This window comes from Ovis aries, chromosome 7 (assembly GCF_016772045.2).
Source record: "Ovis aries strain OAR_USU_Benz2616 breed Rambouillet chromosome 7, ARS-UI_Ramb_v3.0, whole genome shotgun sequence".
NCBI classification, from domain to species: Eukaryota; Metazoa; Chordata; class Mammalia; order Artiodactyla; family Bovidae; genus Ovis; species Ovis aries.
Genome location: NC_056060.1, coordinates 76867706 through 76891568, shown reverse-complemented (window position 1 = coordinate 76891568; position 23863 = coordinate 76867706). Strand labels below are relative to the sequence as shown.

Sequence of the window (23863 nt, the reverse complement as noted above, 5' to 3'; positions counted from 1 at the left end):
TCTTTAATATATTTTTTCCTCAGGACCATATATGATGAATAAAATTTACATAGAGGACTCTTAGGGATGTTTAAGGAATACAACTATAAATTTACTCTTTTCTCCCCTCAATTAAGAAGCACAGTGGAAATATGAATCACATTATTATAAAGGCAACTTCTATTCTAATTAACTGAAAACACTCAACACTCATTTACATATTTTATTAATTTTATATTACTAATTACAAACATCTTTCAACCAATCACAACATATCAGTGAATCAACAATGTGACCAAATGGTTACAGACTATTGCCACAAAGAAGCTGCAACCAAGTAATGAAAATATTAATAGTTATTCCAGTTTTACTTAGGAGATATATACCTATTTGTAATGTATTTCTTTTTGGAGCTTTAGCTTTCTTAGATATTTACTATTCTAAGACTATTTCTTAGTCTTTTTCCACTCCTAGAAGAAGCAGAAAGCTTTTCAAAATGGAGACACTTCATTTTGTTTTTCAGTTAAAGCTATACAATACTTAAGTAAGATCTGGTTATAATGAAAAAATCAAAGGAGATGGTAAAATAAAAATCTAAGTATCACAGGCAAATTTATCTTCCAGTCCATTCAATGAACATATACTTTGCAACAAGCATGAGATGCTGAATGAAGAGTCTCTTGTTTCCACTGTTCACCTCAATTCCCAGAAGCACCACTGAGTTAACCTATCACCTGCTAGTTAAGATTTTAATGTTTAAAGAAAAGTATTTTTGTACAGGGCATCCCAGGTGGTGCTGCGGTAAAGAATCCGCTGGTTAGTGCAGAGGAGACGCAAGTTTGATCCCTGGGTTGGGAAAATCCCCTGGAGGATGAAATGGTAACCCACTCCAGCATTCTTGCAAGGGAAATCCCAGGGCAGAGGAGCCTGGCAGGCTACGGTCCAGGGAGTCGCAAGGAGTCAGACATGCCTAAGCAGTCAGACATATTTCTTGTATAACATGGCCCTAAAGCAAGCCAACCAATTTATCTGGCTCAACCAGACTTAGAATTTATTATAATGTTAGCTGTACAAATACATTGGAGGTGATTAAAAGATTTCTACGTACTTTATGAAAACTCTTACCCCATTTGTTAACATTTGGATCCCAACCCTTGTTAAAAAACCAAGTTGAGTACATGTACATCAGTAAATACCCCTTAGTGAGTACTTATTGGGTACTTTCCTTACTCAGTGAGTAGTTTTTCATATTTTTTTCTCATTTACCTAAATATTAATAATTTGACAGTCAAATTATCAAAAAAATAACGTAATTCAAATGAGTGAACTATTTTTTGTAAGAGATTTTTCACAAGAATAGCATTTATCTTTATAGTCTAATAAGTAGTCTATAAATTGCATTACTTTTTATCTCATTACAGGAAAATGTGAGAAAATAGTGGTATTTCTACAGATTATTAGCATTTTTACATATACATTATACATTTATTCATTTTTGGCATTATGTGAAAAACAATAAAGTTCATCTTTATTGTAAGTTGTTGGTTACATGTCTTTTAATCTATAGAGAACAAAATATTATTAATTCATGCTCTTCAAAGGTTGATATATAGATATAGAAAAATACCCTGTTTCTCAAATATGAAGAAAGATGAAGTAGAAAGATGATCCAATTGAAATTTCACTGAAAGGCTGTTGTCTGGTCAGTTAACTGGGGAATACATAACCCAGCCTCTTTATTCCAACTACTCTGGAATTCTGTTATTTTTAATGTTATTAGTGGTATATAGTATAAGTAGAAACATAACAGAAGCTACATTAAAAAGCTACCTAAAAAATCTACACATTGGATTTCCACTTTATTAATGATCACACATAATCACTAAGTTTCCTTACAGCAGTGTTTTTAATGTTCATATAACAATATAAGTTAAGCTGTGCTCAAAAATCTTAAGTCAGAATAAAAGAAATAAGCTCTTACTTTAGGCTCATAAGTACTATTTGCAAGTGACTCACTGACAACTGATATTATAAAAATTAAAACTTTGCTCTTTGCCTAAAGATACAATAATTCTCACTGGTGGATTCTTTAGAAAGTATCCACATTAGAAACATGTAATTATCACATCTGAAGTTCTTTTTCAACAAAACTAGATTTTTACCAAAACAGGCACTTGTGAAAAAGGGAGAGGAAGAAGAAAGTAAGTGAGGTAAAGGAAGCAGAATAAGTGGAAGACCTGCTAAGAAAAGAGAAAAATCAAAAAATAGCCCATTTTTATTTTAAATATTATTATGAGGTGTTCTATTTTGTCTTCTCCTACCACCCTCAGTTTTAAAATTACAGGCCAATGGGGAAATATGAAAATGAGTTCAGTACTTCTTAAAAGCAAAGAAACCCAATATCACCACTGTACTGAGATAACTTTAACTTAGAAGAAGTCTAATAGTAAAGATGGGAGAAAAATCTACATCCATATATATTTGGAGACTATGACATGGTGTGCATGTGTGCATGCCAAGTCTCATCAGTTGTGTCCTGCTCTTTACGACCTTATGGACTGTACCCTGCCAAACTCCTCTGTCCATGGGATTCTCTAGGCAAGAATACTGGAGTGGGTTGCCATGATCTCATCCAGGGGATCTTCCTGACCTAGGGGTCAAACCTGCATCTCTTAACGCCTCCTGCATTGGCAGGAGGGTTCTTTACCACTAGCGCCACCTGGGAAGCCCAGGACATGCTGTAGCTTGAATTAAATAACTTGTTCTCTTATAGTTTTGCTCATCTAAAGGTTGATTTTAAACCTAATAACCTCTCACTTTATGATCAGGCCTTTTATTCATTCTATAACCTAATTGTCTTTCATTATTCACATATTAAAGAAATAACAGCTTTTATTCTGGAGAAGGCAATGGCACCCCACTCCAGTACTCTTGCCTGGAAAATCCCATGGACGGAGGAGCCTAGTAGGCTGCAGTCCATGGGGTCACTAAGAGTTGGGCACAACTGAGCAACTTCACTTTCACTTTTCACTTTAATGCATTGGAGAAGGAAATGGCAACCCACTCTAGTATTCTTGCCTGGAGAATCCCAGGGACAGAGGAGCCTAGTGGGCTGCCGTCTATGGGGTCACACAGAGTCGGGCACAACTGAAGCGACTTAGCAGCAGCAGCAGCAGCAGCAGCTTTTGTTCCTACGCTTCCAGAAATTTATCTCTCTTTCTCAGCTTTTCATTTGTAAAAAGGGGCAATCATATTTGTTATCCTTCTTACAAAACTAAAGTTCAACACAATAAAGTGGTTTTTAGTTAACTAAAAGGATGTCATAATATTTTTAATGCTAGTATGATAGATAACATTATATATTAATACAACATAAATTTATAATGCCATATAAAAGCTCTTATTTCTCTTACTCACTACATTGAAAACATAAAAAGGAGTAGTATTACTAAGCAACATAATTCAATAATAGGAGAAAATTCACATCAGGTTTTATTTATGACTTTCTTACAAAACATCTATAGATATTCTCTATTTAAATACTTAACAGATTCCTATACTGCATAATACAGAAGAGATACTTTATTATCTTTTTGTAAGTGAAGAAACAGACTCACTAATAAATTTAATAAATAATGCAAAGCCACACAGTAAATCAATAAAACTTAGGCTTGTAGACTCCAATTCTGAAATTAATCCATTAAATCTAATTGCTATGTGCTTTCAGTTTAAAAAGCACTACACCCTATACAGACACAGAAAGGATCTCTGTACTTTGTTTAAATGCTACAGAATATAAAAATACATAGCATCATTCCTAACATGTAGCAAGTGCTTAACAAATGTTGAATACTGAAATTTGTACTAAAACATAAACCTAACGTCACCTATGTTGTGCAAGTTGCTATTATGCACTACAGTCAAAGAAAGTGTGAAAACTGAACAGTTCTCTCAGAAGCAGTATAGAGTAGAAGTTATGGGCATGTTTGTTTTCAAATGTGTGTGAATTACCAGAAGATGTTTGAAGAATGCAATATGCCAGCAATAATCTTGAAAACTTAATGAAGATTTATCAAGAAACAGCAGTTTTAGAGATACCAATTACCAGGAATATAGCCTTGGACATTACCATAAAACCTCCAAAGTAAATTGGGAAAAGAATGTGAGAGGATTATAGATGTATTTTGAAGAAAGAAGAACTAACAGAACCTTCTGCATTTATGTTTTCACCCAAAGGCCAACAAAAAAAAGCAATGTAATTATATACTTAAGCAAAGATGGAAAAATGTAAGTATCCATCACTGCTTGTGGTAAATAAGTTGTTCAAACTGATACACCAAACAAATATAATTTTTTTTAAATTTCCGTAACAACCATAAATTACAAATTAAGGCTATAAAGGCAACATCAGCCTGACAAGAGATCAGGATGGACTAAGATCCAGGATGCTGGAAAATACGGGAACACAAAGAAGCAACATTTGACTCAACTCAAATTAATGCTCTGCTTCTAATATTTATCATAATCACTTAAAACAAAGAATTATTATACTTTATAGCAGAAAAATCTACAAAAGTCTCAAAAAAGAAAGAGTGAGAAATAAATAATTCAGTGAGTTAACAACCTGGAACACATTATTTATTAAATAAAATTGATATGTTAGAAGAAAATATTTGCCTTTATTATAATGGAAAAAAAATCTCTTAACAAAGGACTTAAAAAGAATGAGAGGCCCAATTTTGAAAAACTGTTCTAAAAAGAGGTGCCACTATCCTATGCAAATGAAAAAGCGAAACCAAAGAAATGGACAAAAAGATCATAAAAGTAAAAAGTTCCTAAAAAGTTAAAGAATAGCTATTATATCCACCCTTAATTTGAAATATAAAATATTTTATCCTATGAGATTCTCCGAAGGAATCATAATTTACATGTGAGTATACCCTTGTGTACACACACAGGTATATATATATACACACATATACTTTTTTGGTATGGAACTTTGGGCTGACATCGTAGAATCAGGATCTTTCATTTAAGCTGTGAAGATCCCCAGATCTTTTCAGATCATCCAGATCTGAATGATACTTACAAAGGTACTTAGAATTATGTATTTAACTATCCAAAAACCTCCTCTATTTCCTTCAAGTCTGAGATTTAGAAGTCAAAATAGAGTCTATCCTTAAACAAAAACACTTCATAAAACTGAAGATAATGTATATGCATGTGTACACACAAGTACATGTCTCAGGACTGAAGTTGAGTTCTTAAGGTTTAGGGTTATAGGCAACTGAATAGTTGATTTTATTAGGGCAGCTGGTTGGAATAGGAAAGAAGAAGTTAGTTCTATCTACTGAAATGAAGTGAAGTCAAAGTCGCTCAGTCATGTCTGATTCTTTATAACCCCAGGGACTATACAGTCCATGGAACTCTCCAGGCCAGAATACTGGAGTGGGTAACCTTTCCCTTCTCCAGGGGATCTTCCAACTCAGGGATTGAACCCAGGTCTCCCGCATGGCAGGCAGATTCTTTACAAGCTAAGACTGGCACTAAGCAAATCCCAACACCTAGTCAAGAATGAGTAGATATAACCATTTCTACCAACATGTAGACAACATACACAAAAATATACACATATATACTCCTGAAGCTGCTCATTTATTGGGTTGGCCAATATAACACTGCCTCTTTCAGTGCTGTTTTGATGTTCATTTTAGCCCACATATACACTTTATTAAGTGTCTACCTGTTCTCTATTCAAACTTTAGAACAAGTTTATTAAGAACAAGTGAACCTCAAAATAGACACTTCACACATATATGTCACAAAATGAAAACCTGTATAAAATAATTTCCAATATAACTTATTAATACTTTTAAGATATATTCTATTATCTGCTTTATTTCAGTGCTGTTTAAAAGCCTGCTGTCATTCCTATGTAAGTGATCTGTTCTTTCTCTCTGGCTAGATTTAAGATTGTCTGTTTTGTTTCGAAAGTTTTACTTTTATGTGGTTAGGTATCAATTTATTTCATTTATTCTTCTTGAGATACATTATATGTTGAGGATCTGTAGATTCATGTTTTTCTTATCAGTTCTATAAATATACAGCCATTATCTTTTAAAATCATGTTTTTTCCTCCATTCTCTCCTTTGGGGGGTTTTGATATATTTTGGACCTTTCATTTCACTCTCCATGCCCTATTTCTCTATTTTTTTCCATTACATCATCTCTCTGTGTGATAGTTCTGATATGAGATAATTTCCTCAGGTACATATTTCAGTATGCTAATTCTCTCTTCTACTGCTCCAATCTGCTGTTTTATCTGTCCTCAGATGTAAAAATTTTAACTTTTATTTTCTTATTTCTAAGAGTCCCATTTTCTCCCCATTTGCTCATTCATAAATGATGGTCTCTTGTTATATTTTTATCTTTGCAAGTATGTCTTTGTTCTTCGGGTATTTCATCATCCACTAGTGAACCCTGGATTTCCAGGGACAGTTTGATATACTTCTGCTGTGTCTGCATCCTTTTTGGTTTAGTATTTGTCCTAAACAAATTCCCCTAATATGAGCAAAAAATAAGAATGGTTACCTAAGTCTTCTCTGTCTTACATTTTGTATTTGATAGTTCTAGCAGTCATCTTTTCACTCCACCTATTAATTAATGGTTTTGTTGCCTTACTTGTGCTTGGGAGTTTATATGTCCTTTGACAGGATATGCCTCAGAGGGTATGTTCTTTTACTGGGCCAAGTTTTTCCACAGTGGGAAGGTATTTCAAAGTACCAAATCAAAATATATTTAGAAATTTATATTCAGAAAAAAATTAAAGCTATTAATAAAAAGTGTTTAAGTCATAAAAAATTTGCCTTTTCCTAATTTTAAATAACCATATATTTTTTTCAGTTAAAATCTCATCTTTATATTACGCTTCCTTGGTGGTCCAGCCTGGATCTGCCTGCAATGCAGGAGACAGAGGTGTGATCCTGGAGTCGGGATGATCCCCTGGAGAAAGAAAAGGCAATCCATTCCAGTATTCTTGCCTGGAAGACTCATGGACAGAAGAGCCTGGTGAGCTACAGTCCACGGGGTCGCTAAGAGTCAGACAAAACTTAGCAACTAAACAATAACAACTTAATTAAAAAGTCACCATTTTATGCTCTTATTAAACACCTGTAATGTGCAAAATATCCATTCTAAAGGAGATCAGTCCTGGGTATTCATTGGAAAGACTGATGCTAAAGCTGAAACTCCAGTACTTTGGCCACCTCATGTGAAGAGTTGACTCACTGGAAAAGACTCTGATGCTGGGAGGGATTGAGGGCAGGAGGAGAAGGGGACGACAGAGGATGAGATGGTTGGATGGCATCACCGACTTGATGGACATGAGTTTGAGTGAACTCTGGGAGTTGGTGATGGACAGGGAGGCCTGGCGTGCTGCAATTCATGGGGTCACAAAGAATTGGACACGACTGAGCGACTGAACTGAATTGAATATGCAAAATGCTATGGTCCTAAATATTCTAACACAAACCATGAATTATGAAATTTGAAGACAGAATTTCTGGTAAATAAAATAAGAGCTTTCTACAGATGGTCTTAAGTTTTCTTTTCAGTTACTAATCATCATGAGAAATAGGACATCTAAAAAAGGCTTTTACATTCTACCCTTCTTTTAAGATTGATCTTAATTTTGACCAGAGGGCATCCAGTTGGGGAATGAGAAAAGAATTTAACTTGTAAGAGATATTTTCTTTTAGAACATTTGTGCAAGATCTCTATGAGATTATTACCTCTGAATGCATAGTAAGAAAACATCTATTACTGTAATATGGTTACAAATAAACCAAAGAAAAATTGATTCCTCAACATCTAAAATGTTTTTGTGCTGTTGATGGAAAATAATTTCTATTTCTTCATAAATACTAAATATTACAAGAAATCTAAAAGCATTCAGAGAGAAATACAAAAGTCTTCAGTGGTTTGTATTTTATAAATATCCATATATCTAACTAGTGAACTTTTCAGGTATTGATTTTGATGTTTATGGAATTACATTCTATTAAACATACATGAACTGTGGTGCTGGAGAAGACTCTTGAAGGAGATCCAACCAGTCCATTCTAAAGGAGACCAGTCCTGGGTGTTCATTGGAAGGACTGATGCTGAGGCTGAAACTCCAATACTTTGGCCACCTCATGTGAAGAGTTGACTCATTGGAAAAGACCCTGATGCTGGGAAGGATTGGGGGCGAGAGGAGAAGGGGACAACAGAGGACGAGATGGCTAGATGGCATCACCGACTCGATGCACAATAGTTTGGGTGAACTCTGGGAGTTGGTGATGGGCAGGGAGGCCTGGTGTGCTGCGATTCATGGGGTTGCAAAGAGTTGGACACGCTTGAGCAACTGAAATGAACTGAACTGAAACACACATGAAGAAGCTTTGCACCAAACAGTTTCTGTATCTGAGGCAACTGACTTCGCTCAATGTTCTCTTTCACTTCACTAGATCTTCTGTGCTACACATGTATTGTGTTAGTGCTTGTCAGCAGGACAAGAAATACTTGATGTAGGAGACAAGGGGAGAAAAAGAGATAAAGGGTTTCAGAGACTGGTTATTAGTACCTGCTACTGTCATTGCTGGTATTCAAAACTGAAGGAGTGAAACTTCCTCCACAGAATGCTTGCATAAAGAAGCTACATCTTCCTTTGCAAGGTATTGAATATAATCTACTGTTCTTTAAGAAAGAAAGGAAAAATAAGAAAAAGAAAAATTTTATGACAACTTGCTTGTTAGGATTAGTTGCCTACAAAGTCTCATGATTGCAAAGACATTTAGATCTTCTTATCAAATATAAAAAGAACTTGAAGTCCAATAAAGGTATGACAGAAATATTGCCTTTTCAGGTTAAACTTTACCAAAGAAATATATTATACAACTTTATTTCCAATTGAAGCTTTTCTCAAAATAAAATCAGAATTTCAGATGTCACAAGAAAAGAAAAAAGTATATTTATTACTAACAAAACAAGCTGAATAAAATGATTTAGTCATATTTTCCTTTATTCCAGATCTTATACTTAAAAATATCTATTTTTTTTTCACTAAAAATATTTTTCAGAATGAATACAAGTAAAGCAGAATCTTTTAAAATTGTTCATCATTGTTAAAAAAAAAGTTGAATCTGGATGTTATTTCTATTTCACTGCTTTTCTCCTGACATGTGAAACTTTGATCTTCCCATAGCCGTACTGTCAAAATAAATAACTTTAGTAGGACATCAGGGGTTGGGAGAAAAAACAGGTTACTAAAACTTATCTTAAGTGTAACACTTTAAAGAGATTACCTTAAAGGAATCACTGAAGTACTGACCAATAGGAAAGAAAGTAATTGCTCTCAAGTTTGAAGGCACATATCAAGTTAGGGAGGACAAATAAATTCCAAGCTCAAATGACTACTTAATCAAATCCATAAAGAAAACTGTGAATATCAAATGAAATTCCTGACACTCAGAATTCAAGTGAGCTTTAGTTGACAGTGAGAATAATTAAATTAACAAACATTTTCTGTGTTAGTATACAGTTGTATCTTGGAGTGTGTGGGGGTAATCCCTCATTGTTCTTGCAATTAATTCAAGAACAACATCTTGAACACTAATTATCTATTTATCTAGTCATTCTCTATTCTTTCACTATAAAACCAATTGGTTTTAGGTAACCCTGTATATTAACAGCTACCAAATCACTAATCTGTCACTGAAGGCCCTAGGTTTTAAAATTAAAGAGATTCTTATTGGCATTTAAACTATTACCAGAATCCTTTAGCTGTGACAAGATATTAAATAGAGACATTCTTAATCCTGAATCAATAATGCTTGTAAGAGGCAAAAGGATTCCCTCATATGCAATCACTCTGACTTTGAACATTTTCCTTGAATAATTAGAAGAAAATAACAAAAATTTGTGGATGATATTAGAAATGCATGTTTGCCAAATGCCTTTTCCCCTCTTTTGGAAAGTAAGTTCCTTGAGAACAAAGATTTTGTGTTATAGATAGCTAACTGGTTGTATAGCACAGAGTTAAGCCTTTTTCAATAGATTCTGAGAGAACTGTTAGATGTACTGAATTAATTTCTTTCTTATTCATACAAAATGGTACTAGTTTACACACCACCCTTGAGAGAATTAAGACAACAGTCACTCAAATCATTTTCTGTGTTTGATCATTTAGATGAGGAACCTTGGCTAAAATCACCAAAAATTTATTGAGTTAACAAGGGAAAATATTATCACTTAAAAGACTGAAAGTATTTTTTCTTAAACCCATTATTAGTGCACTTTTAACTACTCTAGTTTTAAACCCCTTGATGACAAAGAACAATCCTTTCCAACCTTTGTAACTCCTTTAAGGTATAAGACACTATGATGCAGAGTTCAATTTAGGTAGAAAGCTAGGTATTCAAACTGAAGACCAATAAATTGAAATGAGCAGAGACATTACTTGGCCAACAAAGGTCTGTCTATTTGTCTATGGTTTTTCCAGTAGTCATGTATGGATTTTAGAGTTGGACGTAAAGAAACTGGCTGCTGAAGAATTAATTGATGCTTTTGAACTGTAGTCTTGGAGAAGACTCTTGAGATTCCCTTGGACTGCAAGGAGATCCAACCAGTCCATCCTAAGGGAAATCAGTCCTGAATATTCACTGGAAGGACTGATGCTGAAGCTGAAGCACCAACATTTTGGCCACTTGATGCAAAGATCCGACTCATTTGAAAAGACCCTGATGCTAGGAAAGATTGAAGGCAGGAGGAGAAGGAGACGACAGAGGATGAGATGGCTGGATGGCATCGCTGACTCGATGGACGTGAGTCTGAGTGAACTCCGGGAGTTGGTGATGGACAGGGAGGCCTGGTGTGCTGCGATTCATGGGGTCGCAAAGAGTCGGACATGACTGAACGACTGAACTGAACTGAACTGAACTGATTTCATTTCAAATATTTTTTAAGTTCAACCTTCTCCAGAATCACTTTTGCTTTCCTCAAACCTCCAACATTTGTGTTATTTCAACTTTTTTCTCCCTTTTAGTCTTACAACAGAGCGTCTTCTAAATCTCACTTGGTCTTCTGTGGCCTTTCTGAAAGTTTGTAACTTCTTCTACTCCTAACAAAGTACCTTGGACTTGTTATCATGCTAATGTTGTATCATGTAAATGATTTGCTACTAATTTAATTTCTCCTTAGACAAAAGCATTAAACGCTACTGAATTCACTTCTAAGTAAATACCCAAAGGATGGAAAGAAAAAAGGTACTTGCACAGCAGTATGCTGCTAATGTTCATAGCGGTATTAATAGTCAAAAGATGAAAACAACTCAAGTATCCCTCGGCAGATGAAGAGATAAACAACTGTATATATACACAATGGAATATTCTTTAAAAATGCATGAATGTGTGATAATATGCTACAACATGAATGAACCTGAAAATATTATGCTAAGTGAAATAAGTCATATAGAGAAAGACAAAAATTGTATGATTCCACTTGTATGAGGTACCTAGAGTGGGCAAATTCAGAGACAGAAAGTAAAATAGAGGTTACCAGGGGTTGTGGAAAGAAGGAATGAGGAGTTACTATTTAATGTACAGAGTTTCTATTTGGGATTTTGAAAAAGTTCTAGAAATCTACAGTGGTAATGGCTATACAGAATGGTGAAAGTATTTAATGCCACTGAATTGTACACTTAAAAATGATTAAAATAGTAAATTTTGTTGTGTGTATTTTATACATTTAAAAAAATCTACTGAAATAATTTTCTTGGTATTCCTAGAGCAGCCCTTTGGTTCACATTAATTTTACCTCTATTACTAAAAGAAAAGAAAAAGGAGAAAAGAATCAACTATGGATACCTTTTTCTCTATTTCCTGTTCATCACTCTCTTTTTAGCTTTCCCCTATTCCTTTTCTCTCTCATTTTTTGAAAAATAAAATAAAATTTAATCTGGATACTCAGCATTTTCCGCACTTCATGCACAATGATGTGGATACATACGCACATAGAACACTTCAAGTCTACATACACACACATGCATGCATGTAAACACGTCCCAATTTCAATCTCCTTAGATCCCTGAAACTGAAAATTTCACAATTCTTCTCTACTTCCTGTCTGATCTTGTCATTCATTTAAGTATAAACGAATAAGACAATAAGCTTTACATGCAGATAATTTTTATTTCAATTTTTTCTAGATGCCAAATACTAATATCAATTTAAAAGTTTACCTACACACAAGAAAAGATAATCTAAAATCTAGGAGGAAAAGATAAATACATCAAAAGGATCTCTAAATGATAGTACATAAATTATGGAGTGGCAGAGAAATGATATTCTCAGGAAAAAATGGAGCAGAGTGGAAAGTTACTTTAATCTTACCTACAGAGAACTACAAGACAATTAAATTTATTATTTTTAGAGATGATACTTGAAAGTTTCAAAAAACCATTCTGGTCTTAACTAGAAAGGATAAAAGTAATAGGAGCAATTTATCCTCATGAAGCCCTGAAAAAATCAGGGAAAACAAATTAGAAAACAAATTTAATATATGGAAAATTACTGATAGATCCCACATACAAGGAACAAAAAGCACATAGTATGTGATATGAAAAGGCAACTGAAGCAAAGATGATAAATGATTTAGAAAGAAAAATCTATTCCTAAATAGAAGGAAGAATGTGGAGTTGTATAAAAAAGCAGAAAGGATAGTGGTAGTGACTTTAAGTCAGTTTAGGAGTAAATTGGACTAAAATAGTAAAGGAATTTTCCATTGCTAAGATATGTTTGGACAATAAGTAGGCAACACTTCTCTTGGAAATAAAATCTGATTAGGATTACAAGACAACAGATGAACACCACAGTGATTTAGCACAGAAGTATAAAGGAGGCAATATGGACCAAACAGCAAGTTGCATCGCTGAAGTACATAGGTGATAAATGCAATGTCTCAAGTCAACTAATTGGGCAGCCATGTGCAGCAAACAGGTAGAGAAGAACAGTAGTCAAGCATATTCAGTCAGCAGTCCAACTTAGTTGCACAAGGCAAGTGGAGATAGGTAACAGAAGTGTTAAACAATCAGAACCTACTTATAATATTACAGGCATAGACTCGGTAGGGCAAGATCAGGCAGACAGACAGCACAGCACTTGGAAGGCCACAGTAGAGGAGAATGGTAGGAGAGCAGATAAACAATGTTGGGCAGTCTAAAAATGCTAAAATAGCAGATGAATATGTAGTATCAGGCCATTTGCTGATGGACAAAGCACCAGTGAGTGAAGAACGCAAATCATTCAGCAGATAAGTAATGGGGGCAAAAAGTAGAGACAAAAAATCAAAGGCAGTCAAACAGGAAGACAGAACAGCAGAGAAGCGATGACAGATCATCAGAAGCAGTTGGGTAGGGCAGTGAAAAGCTGTCAGCAGGGGAACAAAACACCATTCAGGAAAAGATGAGATTAAGAGTGACGCAGTCTCCTGAATGGAGTGTCTTCCATCTAGGTAATAGTCATCAATAAGCTGCACATGAGAATCCACAAGAGAAATAGCACATAAATGGAGAGAGCAGATGGATCTGAACTCTGTTGCCCAGGGATACGAAATGACCCTAGAACATAGATACATAACAATCCACAAGGAAATTAAACAAATGGGATAAATGGGTCCAAGCATTTTTATGATGATAAAAGAAATCAAAACACTAAAAATTATTAATCTGGAAATGGTCAGCTGGGATTGAAGTCTTCGCTTACCCCTTTCTGGAGCCCACAAAATGGGAATGTTGGGAATTTCTGCAGCAGAAAAACAGAAGAGAAAAGGGATTTCTGACTCCCAGTTTGAGGAAAGCAGGTCAAATTTAGGGCTGTACAAACTGGTTCAGGGAAATAGGAACCAGTCTGAACCTTCTCCCTTCCTCAGAATCAAGCCACTCCTGAGGTTTGGGAAAGGTTTAGGAAGCCCTCACCCCATCAATCCCCACAACCTCCCCTTTCACACTTACCTCCAGTGCAAACAGTTTCCAGCAAGGAGGTACTTGGGAAAACTCATTCTCATCTTTACACCATGGCAAAATTTCAGGATGGCCAACTAATAGTCCTTCCTGTATAGGCCAGGTTCCTTCCTGTTCAATGGGATCCCTTCCACCCTTTGTGAGTGAGCAGAGGGGCCAGGTTACTAGAAACTACCTACCTCTTTGAAAGTGGATGAGAAAAGAAGCAGGGGTAGTAATAAAATAAATAGTAGTATTAGTAAATACCTTGATGATCTCATCAGTTGTCATGAATTTTAATTCCATTAAGATGCTGATGACTCTAAAAAAAAAATAGTATCTCCAGCCCAGACTTCTCTCAACTCCAGATGCCCATATCTAACTGCCAGCTTAACATCTCCATTTGGATATCTAAAGGCAGTTAGAAATTTCCATGACCAAAGTAAAACTCCTGATCTTCCTCCTCAGACCTACTCTTCCCATAGTCTTCTCCATTTCAGTAAATGGCAAGTCCATTCTTCTAACTGTCCAAGTCAAAGTCTTGGTATCTACACGGTAGGCACTCAACACATTTGATTCTAACAAGTGTTAATTACTATAGGGCAACTCCTTTTCCTTATTAAATTCTCAGAAAATTCTTCTGAAATGTTCTGACTTAAATTCTCTGAACACTCTTACATACTATGAGCTTCTGAATAACAGAGGAGATGCGTGTACATGGTAGGTGGGAATGTTCTAAATTAGAGGACAAATCTTGCCTGCCACTTGTCTTTTGCATGCCCTGTAATCTAATGTTAATCTTCAAATGTTTAGATGATTAAAAAAACTCAAAAGAAGAGTAATACTCCATGACACGTGAAAATTATGAGAAAGCCAATTTTAGTGTTCATAAATAAAGTTTTATTGGTGGCACAGCAGGGCCCATTTAGATATCATCATATAGCAGCTTCTGTGACAGGCTGGCATAGTTAAGCAGTTATGATAGAGACTATAAAGCCCACAAAGCCTAAACTATTTATTATCTCTAAATATTTACTTCCTCTAGAGAATAAGTTTCCTGATCCCTCTTCTAAGGTATCTTATATTTAGAAGGCAAAGAGTAACAACTGAAGTTTGAACAAAGTTAAACTAGAGCATTATTTTTAATACTGCTGCTACTATTGCACAAGATACACCCATGAGGGAAGGTGCATTTATATTAGGATTGGCTTTCAGTATTATATAAAAGCAGATCTCTCATTCCTCTAATTATTAATATTTAATACTGATGGTGATATTCATTCATCACCCCACAGAGCAGTCCCATCTTAAGAGACAGGATACAGTATAGGTAAGCCTTGAAAAATACTAAAAAGGAAATATATGAGAAAGGGAAGTAAATAGGACCCACAAAGAGAACTCATATCAAAGTATGCACATCACATAATTATCCAAACCTCTAAATATCATGTTTAACAACAGTGTGAAATTAGTATAATGTGAATCTCTTTGAATCTCATCAATAGGGTTATACTAAAGTGTCTTCTTTTATAATTTAGGTCTCCTATAAATTACAGTGTTGAATCTTTGAGAGTGTGAGAAACATTATGATAAGATCGCATTTTTTTATGGCCATGCCACACAGCATGTGGGGTCTTAGTTCCCCAAACAAAGATCTAACCCTTGCCCCCTGCATTGGAAGTGGGGAGTCTTAATCACTAGACCACCAGGGAAGTCCCATTTTTATACAATATTCAATACTAAGTTATTTTGTCATTGCTTCAAATTTATAGAAAAGCATTTAAAAGCACTTAAAAAAATTTTAAAACTAATCATCTCTTAATCAAAACTGACCTTTCTTCTCCTCTTATAAAGTTTCACCCTGAGGATTATTACATGCAAGAGTAATATATCATATGCTGCAATCAAACTTATGGAAGGAGTGAAGAGGTGGGGGACAAACACTTAAATTACCCCAGTGACATTCATCACTATAATGCTATCTTCACAGAACATTATAATATATTGCCTCTTATTAACTGGTCCTTCCAGCACAATCAATTGCTTCTTCTGCATTGTTGCCTTTGATATTTGATGTCTGTGTCTCTCTCTCTGAGAAACTGGTAACAGTTCATTCTCAAACGTCATACTTCCAACAACTTTACTGCTTCTATCTTCTCATCACCTTTTAAAGGAACTTGGATTCTTCCCGTAAATTCTCAGTTGTGTGCCTGTTATTAAGATTTTCTGAAATGGTTACTCTCTCTGTTGGATATTCACCTGCCAGTCTTTAATAGCAGCCATGGTCTTCTCAAATTCCAGTATGAGGAAATAATACTCATAAAATTATGAGAATAATTGCAAAAATTTATTTCGTTGAGTCCATTTTCTTACTCCCTATCAGTTTCCTTTTAGGCATGGCAATAACATGAAGTCACAGATATTCTGCTCTAATTCAGTGATAGAATTCTAAGAAGCTCAGAGGACTTGACAGATATAAGTCATCATATTACATTTTGTGTGAAAAGCGACATTAAGTCTGTTTCATGGATGAAGATCTAATAAAGGAAGATGAATTCACATTCTTGATTTCAGAAAATAAGAAAGGAAATTTCTGAAATCTTCATTCCTGAAACTATATCTCTAGATAAACACACTTTTAGTATTTTATATTAATATATACAAAATATTTAATGATGTTTTCTTGTCAATGTCTTAGCATATATTTTATGGAACTATCCTACTATGCCGGCCTCTGTTCATTTTATGGGAGTAGATTGTAAAATGGTGAGTTGGAACACTGGTGTCAAGGTTTTATTTCTCTGATAAATTCAAGGTAAAAATAAACATTTAGCATGTCATCTCTGCTGCTTTTTCCTTTCCCACAACTATTCTATTGTATACCTTAGGTCCTATCTTACACGATTTTTTCCCCAGAGAAAAATTCTTTCAATACTTACTCAACCATTATCTTCTTCCTTTGTAAGCTAAAGTTCTTTCTGTTTAGATTATTGGTAATAATAAGAAATATCTGTGTAGTAAACAAACGCTGCTTTTGGTGTTTTACTTACATTAACCCACCTAATATAACTACCCTATGAGGTAGGTACTCTTATTTTCTCCATTTTACACATAAGAAAACTGAGTAAAGCAAGTTGTGAAAGGTTACATGGTAGTAAGAGGTGAATCTAGGATTCAAATTCAAGTAGTCTGAGCTCTTAACCACTATGTTATGCTGCCTCACAAACAGTTATATGAGCAACGCTACTTTTCTAGTGAAAGCTTTAATTAGACATAGAATTTACCATAAAAAGTATGTTTGTACTCATATGCTTACTGATATGATTGATCTCTTTTCCCCATCAGGACCCCCCTAAAAGCTGAGAACGTTCTGATGCATAGTAAGCATGCAATTAAGAAATGTACTTAAGGGAAAAATGAAGATAGGATTTCATTTATGGGTTCTTCCTATATGTAATGTTTCTTTTTTTACCTTATGCTTGAAATTCCTAAATCCCCACCTCAAACAGCGATGTTCGCTTCACTCTGCAGTGTTGCTATGTGGAATAAGGGCCTAACAACATGATTTTTAAATGCAACGTCACCTATTGCTCTAATCACCTAAATGGTCTAATGTTAAACCAGTTACTTTTCAACTGGGATAATTATGCTAAGGAGTTTTTTCTTTTAATGTATAAATAAAACAGAGGGTAAATGTCGTGGGTAAGGGGGCAGATTTGGACTTTCAAGTAATTAGAATTACACAAACAAGGGACTCTCACATGAAAGAATATGCAATTGAGGCGTTCACACAAGGGCTGGGAATGATAAAAGGGTCATGTTAGGACTTTCAACACAATGGCTTTTGAATTCTCCTTTGCAAACTCTTAAGATACTGTGATTTCTCTATTATTATATAGTAATTTTATATAAAACCTTAGGCCAACTCAAGGATAAGGTACACCACTGACAAAAATCTATCATAAAAAAAAATGTCTCGATGTCTTGATTATCAGATACATGCTATGTGCTAAGCTGTTCAGTCATATCCAACTCGAGGCCCCCTGGACCTTAGCTTGCCAAGCTCCTCTGTCCATGGAATTTCCCGGGCGAGAATACTAGAATGGGTTACCATTTCCTTCTCCAGGGGATCTTCTGGACCCAGTGATTCAACCTGAGTCTCTTAGGTCTCCTGCATTGGCAGCAGGGTTCCTTATCACTGGCACCACCTGGGAAACCCTGGATTATAGGTATTGACTGAAAAGGTTTCTGGACTACAAAACTGGAACTTGGTGCTTCACAGCAGTTTAAATTTTACATACAAATAATGGTACTAGGTTTGTAGCTTACATTGGGATTTCAAAGAACAAAACAAAAACCAGGGCATAGAAACAACCTTCAAAAATACTGATGTTAGTCTTATTGGGGAATGTACATTTGAGTAAGTGCCAGTTTTCAAAAGGATCTACTTTTGATGACACGATTTTATGGCATGTATTTGTTGATAGTTGTCCTATGAATTTTGGCTTCTAAGGAATCTCTGTTGCTGTTTTTCATGAGATAGTACTACTCTAGCTGTTCTAAGAAAGAGATTAAAATAACATAGTTCCAGTTTATCCATCCTTCTTTGTAAAGTGAATCCTCTGCTCTAGCCAGGAAGATTTTCTTAATTTTATCTTTCTCATAGCTTGATCACACATTCTCCTTTCTTTCTTACTCCCATTGGTAATGTCTTCTCTCTGAATCTAAGTTCTATTTCTCTCCTTCAATTTTAGCTTAAATTCTACTCATACAAAAACTTTACTGATTGCTCACTTCTCTCTTAATCTTTCCCTATAAAGAATTTTTTTGGTCTAAATTGGCTAAACATTTCTAGTACTAAGTTTATATCACTTTGATTTGTCAGGTGACTATTTTAGGAATACATGTAGCTTAGTGTTTATTCAATAAAGCCCAAGATGCTTGATAAACACTTGTTAAATTGAACAAAGACTCTAAATGTTTTTTAGCAAACTGGTAGGTCACAAATGTGCCTAAGCTCTAAGACATATACCACTCAAAAATTGGATAATGCACAATATAAACTCCAGATAAAAAGGACTATTACTAACAAATATCCTGAATGCTACATATTTGGGACATTTCAAGCCATATTTCAAAAACTTTAAACTCACAAAGGAACAAAATAAGTAGATTCAGATAGGATATCAGGAGAGATGCAATTACTCATAATCCACATATAATATAAACTGTTCTTTTTATTATTCTCATTTGCCTATGCCCTAAATTAGTAATGAGAAAATGTTGACTTACATACTTAATTTTTAGACATATCCATCAGGTATGTTAATAGCTAACAACAGATATCAGATTGCAATGATTAGCAGCAGAAATATTTGGGATTATCACATTAAATTAGAGGTAATAGGTAATATTATTAATTAAATGTGGAAGAAAAAGGTAAAGGAAATAAAGAACATTTAATGAGGATCTACAAAGATGCCAGGCTTTACCTAAAATCCTTTTACATGCATTATTGTTACTTACTAGTTTGGATAACTCTGAGCAAGTCAATTAATTGATTTGTCCCAGTTTCTCCATATTTAAAATAGATACAACTCTAGTTAGTATCTGCCTCATATGGTTGAAGACTAAATGAATTAAAATTAAATGAGTTTAAAATAGCTCCTGACACATAGTAAGTGCTATATATATTTTCTAATTATTATCACTGACTACTTTTATTATCTCAGTTATTAGAAGAAACAACCTGGAGAGGTATGCATTAGCTGAGTGGATGAGTAAACTCAAGTTTGAACAGTTTAATTTGTTTTAACTTCATAATTAGTTAGTGGTAGAAGTAAGATTCAAATTCAGGTCTGTCTGATTCTACAGTGTTAGTATCATATATATATATATATATATATATATATATATATATATATATAATATGAGAAAGGTACATTACATCCCAACATATTTAGACAAAGGTAAGACATGTAAACATATTTCCCACATCCAGAACTATTTCAAAAAAATTAGAAAAAGAGATCCTTCAAAAACTGTAAAATATAACCTTATTTGGCCATAAAGGGACAATATATTTTATTGAATCTGGTTTTTAAAATTTCCAGTATAAGTTTCTAGTATTCTGCTCTCTTACCAATTTCATATTGTTTAGTTATCCTATTTATACAGAAAAATTTTAATCTCAAAATTTTATTGCAATATGGTTACTTTTAGTTTTACCATGTATAACAGGTACTTTACTTTAGTTACAACAATTTTAGAATTACAAAATAAATATTCATACAGTTCTACAGTATCAGCATATGATATTTGAGGGAAATAATCTTTTCTAGAGAATATTAATATGCATTTGAAAGCAACTATGTAATTTAAATGATCTGCAATAGTGATCAAATTTTCTTTCAAAAACAGAAATTATTGGACATGATGTTTTGCTATGCTTCTGCTATAATGTAAAAGAGTTCTTCTGATCTTTAAAATGTTGAGTATTTACTATAAAGTGGTACTTTTAAATGTAAATTTTCACGAGTAACAAATTAAGAATAATTAACTCAGTAACTCAGGTCAATTATGTCTCTTTCCTTTTATTTACAGAGTATTCTTGTTTAAGTATTAAAATGTAAGAAATGATTAATGACCACATACAATGATAGCTGTCATAGTATAAGTAAGTAAGTAAGTAAGTAAGTAAGTGAAGTTGCTCAGTCATATCTGACTCTCTGTGACCCCGTGGACTGTAGCCTACCAGGCTTCCCCATCCATGGGATTCTCCAGGCAAGAATACTGGAGTGGGTTACCATATCCTTCTCCAGGGGATCTTCCTGCCCCAGGGATCGAACCTGGGTCTCCCGCATTGGAGGCAGATGCTTAAAATTATGAAATATATAAATATTTGTAGAAAGGCTTAGAAAGCAATCTTTTTCAAATAAACATAAACATTTTAAGATATAAACAAAATATGTATTGTGAAGTTCATAATCTTTTCCTAGAAATTCATCCTTTGTACCAGATTATCACTGTCAGAGTTAGTCATTTTGCCAGGTGCCTCTTCATTTACAAAATGAACCATAAAAACCCTTTTAAATAAATATCTTTTACATAAAATTTATAATTTCCTGACATTTTGTAATTCTTCCTTTAGTCTGATTACTTCAAAATGACAAATTTGATCAGGACAGTTCTTAGAAGGCACTACTAAGAAAAATTGGAGAAGGCAATGGCACCCCACTCCAGTACTCTTGCCTGGAAAATCCCATGGATGGAGAAGCCTGGAAGGCTGTAGTTCATGGGGTCGCTGAGGGTCGGACACGACTGAGTGACTTCACTTTCACTTTTTACTTTCATGCATCGGAGAAGGAAATGGCAACCCACTCCAGTGTTCTTGCCTGGAGAATCCCAGGGACAGGGGAGCCTGGTGGGCTGCTGTCTATGGGGTCGCACAGAGTTGGACACAACTGAGGTGACTTAGCAGCAGCAGCAGCACTACTAAGAAAAATATTTAAGACTGAAATAATGTTTAACAAATCCAATAATTTGATCAATTTTGAAAGTTCAAAATTTTATATATTATCTATATGAGGGATCTTTTATTTTTATTATTCCATATTGTCTACTGAGACAATGGGGCAATACACTTTACTGTGGAAGAAAAGTGTTCTTTCCTTGCTCCTTCTCAGATTAAACATTTAAGAAATGAAACTAACATGATTTCAAATTACTAAAGAACAAATGGTAAAAATAAATTTCAAAAGTCAGCTAAAAACGTGAATAAAGATGACTAATTTTCATCTAACAGATCTGAGGTTGGCAAACTTTTTCTGCAAAGGATCAGACAGTAAATAATTTAGGCTTATATGGTTTTCATTCAACTATTCTGTTCTGCTATCATAGCCATAGGCAATAGGTCAATGAAAGAGTATGACTATGTTCCAATAAAATTTCACTTATGGACACTGAAATACAAATTTCAAATGACTCTCATATGTCACAAAACATCATTTTCCTTTTGATTTCTTTCAGTCATCTAGAAGAAATCAAAATATGCTCTTAGTTCACAACTCATACAAAAAAAATACAACAAGCTGAATTTTGCCTTCGGGCCATAGTTTGCTGACCCATGCGATAGACTGAGTTGAGAATAGGGATCGTGTCTTATTCATTTTTTAACCCCAGCACCCAGCATGGCATAAGACACATATCAAGGATTAAAAACAAAATATCTGATAAGTGAATAAATAAATGAGATTTAAGATGCATGCTAGGATTTTAATTAACTCTTTAATTCATAATCATAATAATACATTACTATACAACCCTTTACTCTGGTGTAGCTTAGTACTATGAACATGCTAAAACTTAATTTTACCTAACAAATATTAAATAGTGTAATATTTTCTAATTTACCAAAATATCAAACATTTCTTTGTAATCATATAGATGTTCTTTTTAAAATAAATGTTTTTAATCTTTTATTTTCTTCTAGACTCTAATTCTAAAAGACCTTCACTTTACCTCACTTATACATCCTTAATTATACTTTTACTTTTAAGAATAATGAAAGATTCTTCATGTAATAATACCTATTTTGGATATATAAACTTTTAAGTGATAGTGGAACATGAAGATATAATACTTTGTATACCAATGAGTTCTTATGTTCTATATAACTACAAATTTCTATTACTTCCATTTCACCAATGTCAACAGATTATCCAACCTTTATCAGTTCACAGAAAACATAATCTATTACTAAAAAATAAGCTTTTTACATCAAAAAAAAACTCTAAAAAGTTGTACAGTAGGGATTATTATGTTACTATATGTAAGCTTTGATAATATCTCATGTTTAGAGGAAGGGAGGGGACCAGCAGGCATGTGACTATCAGATGAACCACATTCTAAGATATGGTGCCAAAAAGCAGAAACAAATTCATAATTTAGAAAAGTCAATTTTGATTGTCTTATATATAAAATATATAAATAGGATATACTTTACTGAAGTTGCTATTCCATTTTTCTGTTAATAGATCTGGATAAGGCTATTAAACTTTTCATTTTCTCTAAGGTTCATATTCAGTGACAATAACTTTAGATTGCTTTATTTTAATCATTCAATTCAGTATTTTTCACCTTCCCCTTTTTCTAAACAACCCACAACTTGTACTTTGTGTTTGTAGATCAAACTAATTACTTACAATTACTGACTTAAGGGAGAAATTTTATATTATTTTACCCTCATCACTAATATTTGTGGTTTCCGTCAATAACTTCTGATTCTATTTAAAAAGATTTGCAAATGGTTGTATATAGGCACATATGGTTATCAATATGTTTCCCTTTTTAGGGACAATTATCTAAGACAAATAAGATAAAGATAAGTAACTATATTATTACAGGCACAAAATTATATTTCAGGAGTACTAGCTGACATCCCAGTGCTATGTTTTAGATATTATAAGAATTGTAACTATTTAAAGATTAGAAGAAATTAGTAGAACTATTTTTGAGTGGTCAGATGGCTTTTACAGTTATTTTTCAAAGGCTTAACAGTGCTATGGACTTTTGCTGTAGATAACCATACTCTTCTGTGTATGTGTATGTGTGTATAAAAATATGATATTTACAATCAGTCACTTGTTTTCAAAAACAGATATTATGGAAGACATAATTACATGTATTTTAAACTCATTAAAAACAAGCCTAATACAAATTTTAGCCAGCAACTGCTATAGGCATATACAAATATAAGAGCATCTCTAGGGTTTTCTGAAAAACTTCAATGAATAATAAAGAACCTCTCAATTTCTGATATAAGGCCATATACAAGGTAATGGAAAGACA

The 23863-nt window shown here is 34.0% G+C and overlaps 1 protein-coding gene across 19 annotated transcripts in view; it reads right to left on the bottom strand.

Annotated features, from left to right (window-relative positions):
- GPHN (gephyrin) overlaps positions 1-23863 on the bottom strand; it is a 563152-nt gene that overhangs the window by 277576 nt on the left and 261713 nt on the right. For 7 of the 19 annotated variants that reach the window (XM_060418179.1, XM_060418180.1, XM_060418181.1 and 4 more), the window contains exon 5: positions 13779-13817. The exons of the other annotated variants lie outside the window; for them this stretch is intronic. In XM_060418179.1, the coding sequence (XP_060274162.1) occupies positions 13779-13817 (39 nt within the window). The remainder of the gene's footprint in view (positions 1-13778; positions 13818-23863) is intronic. 19 annotated transcript variants of the gene reach the window in all.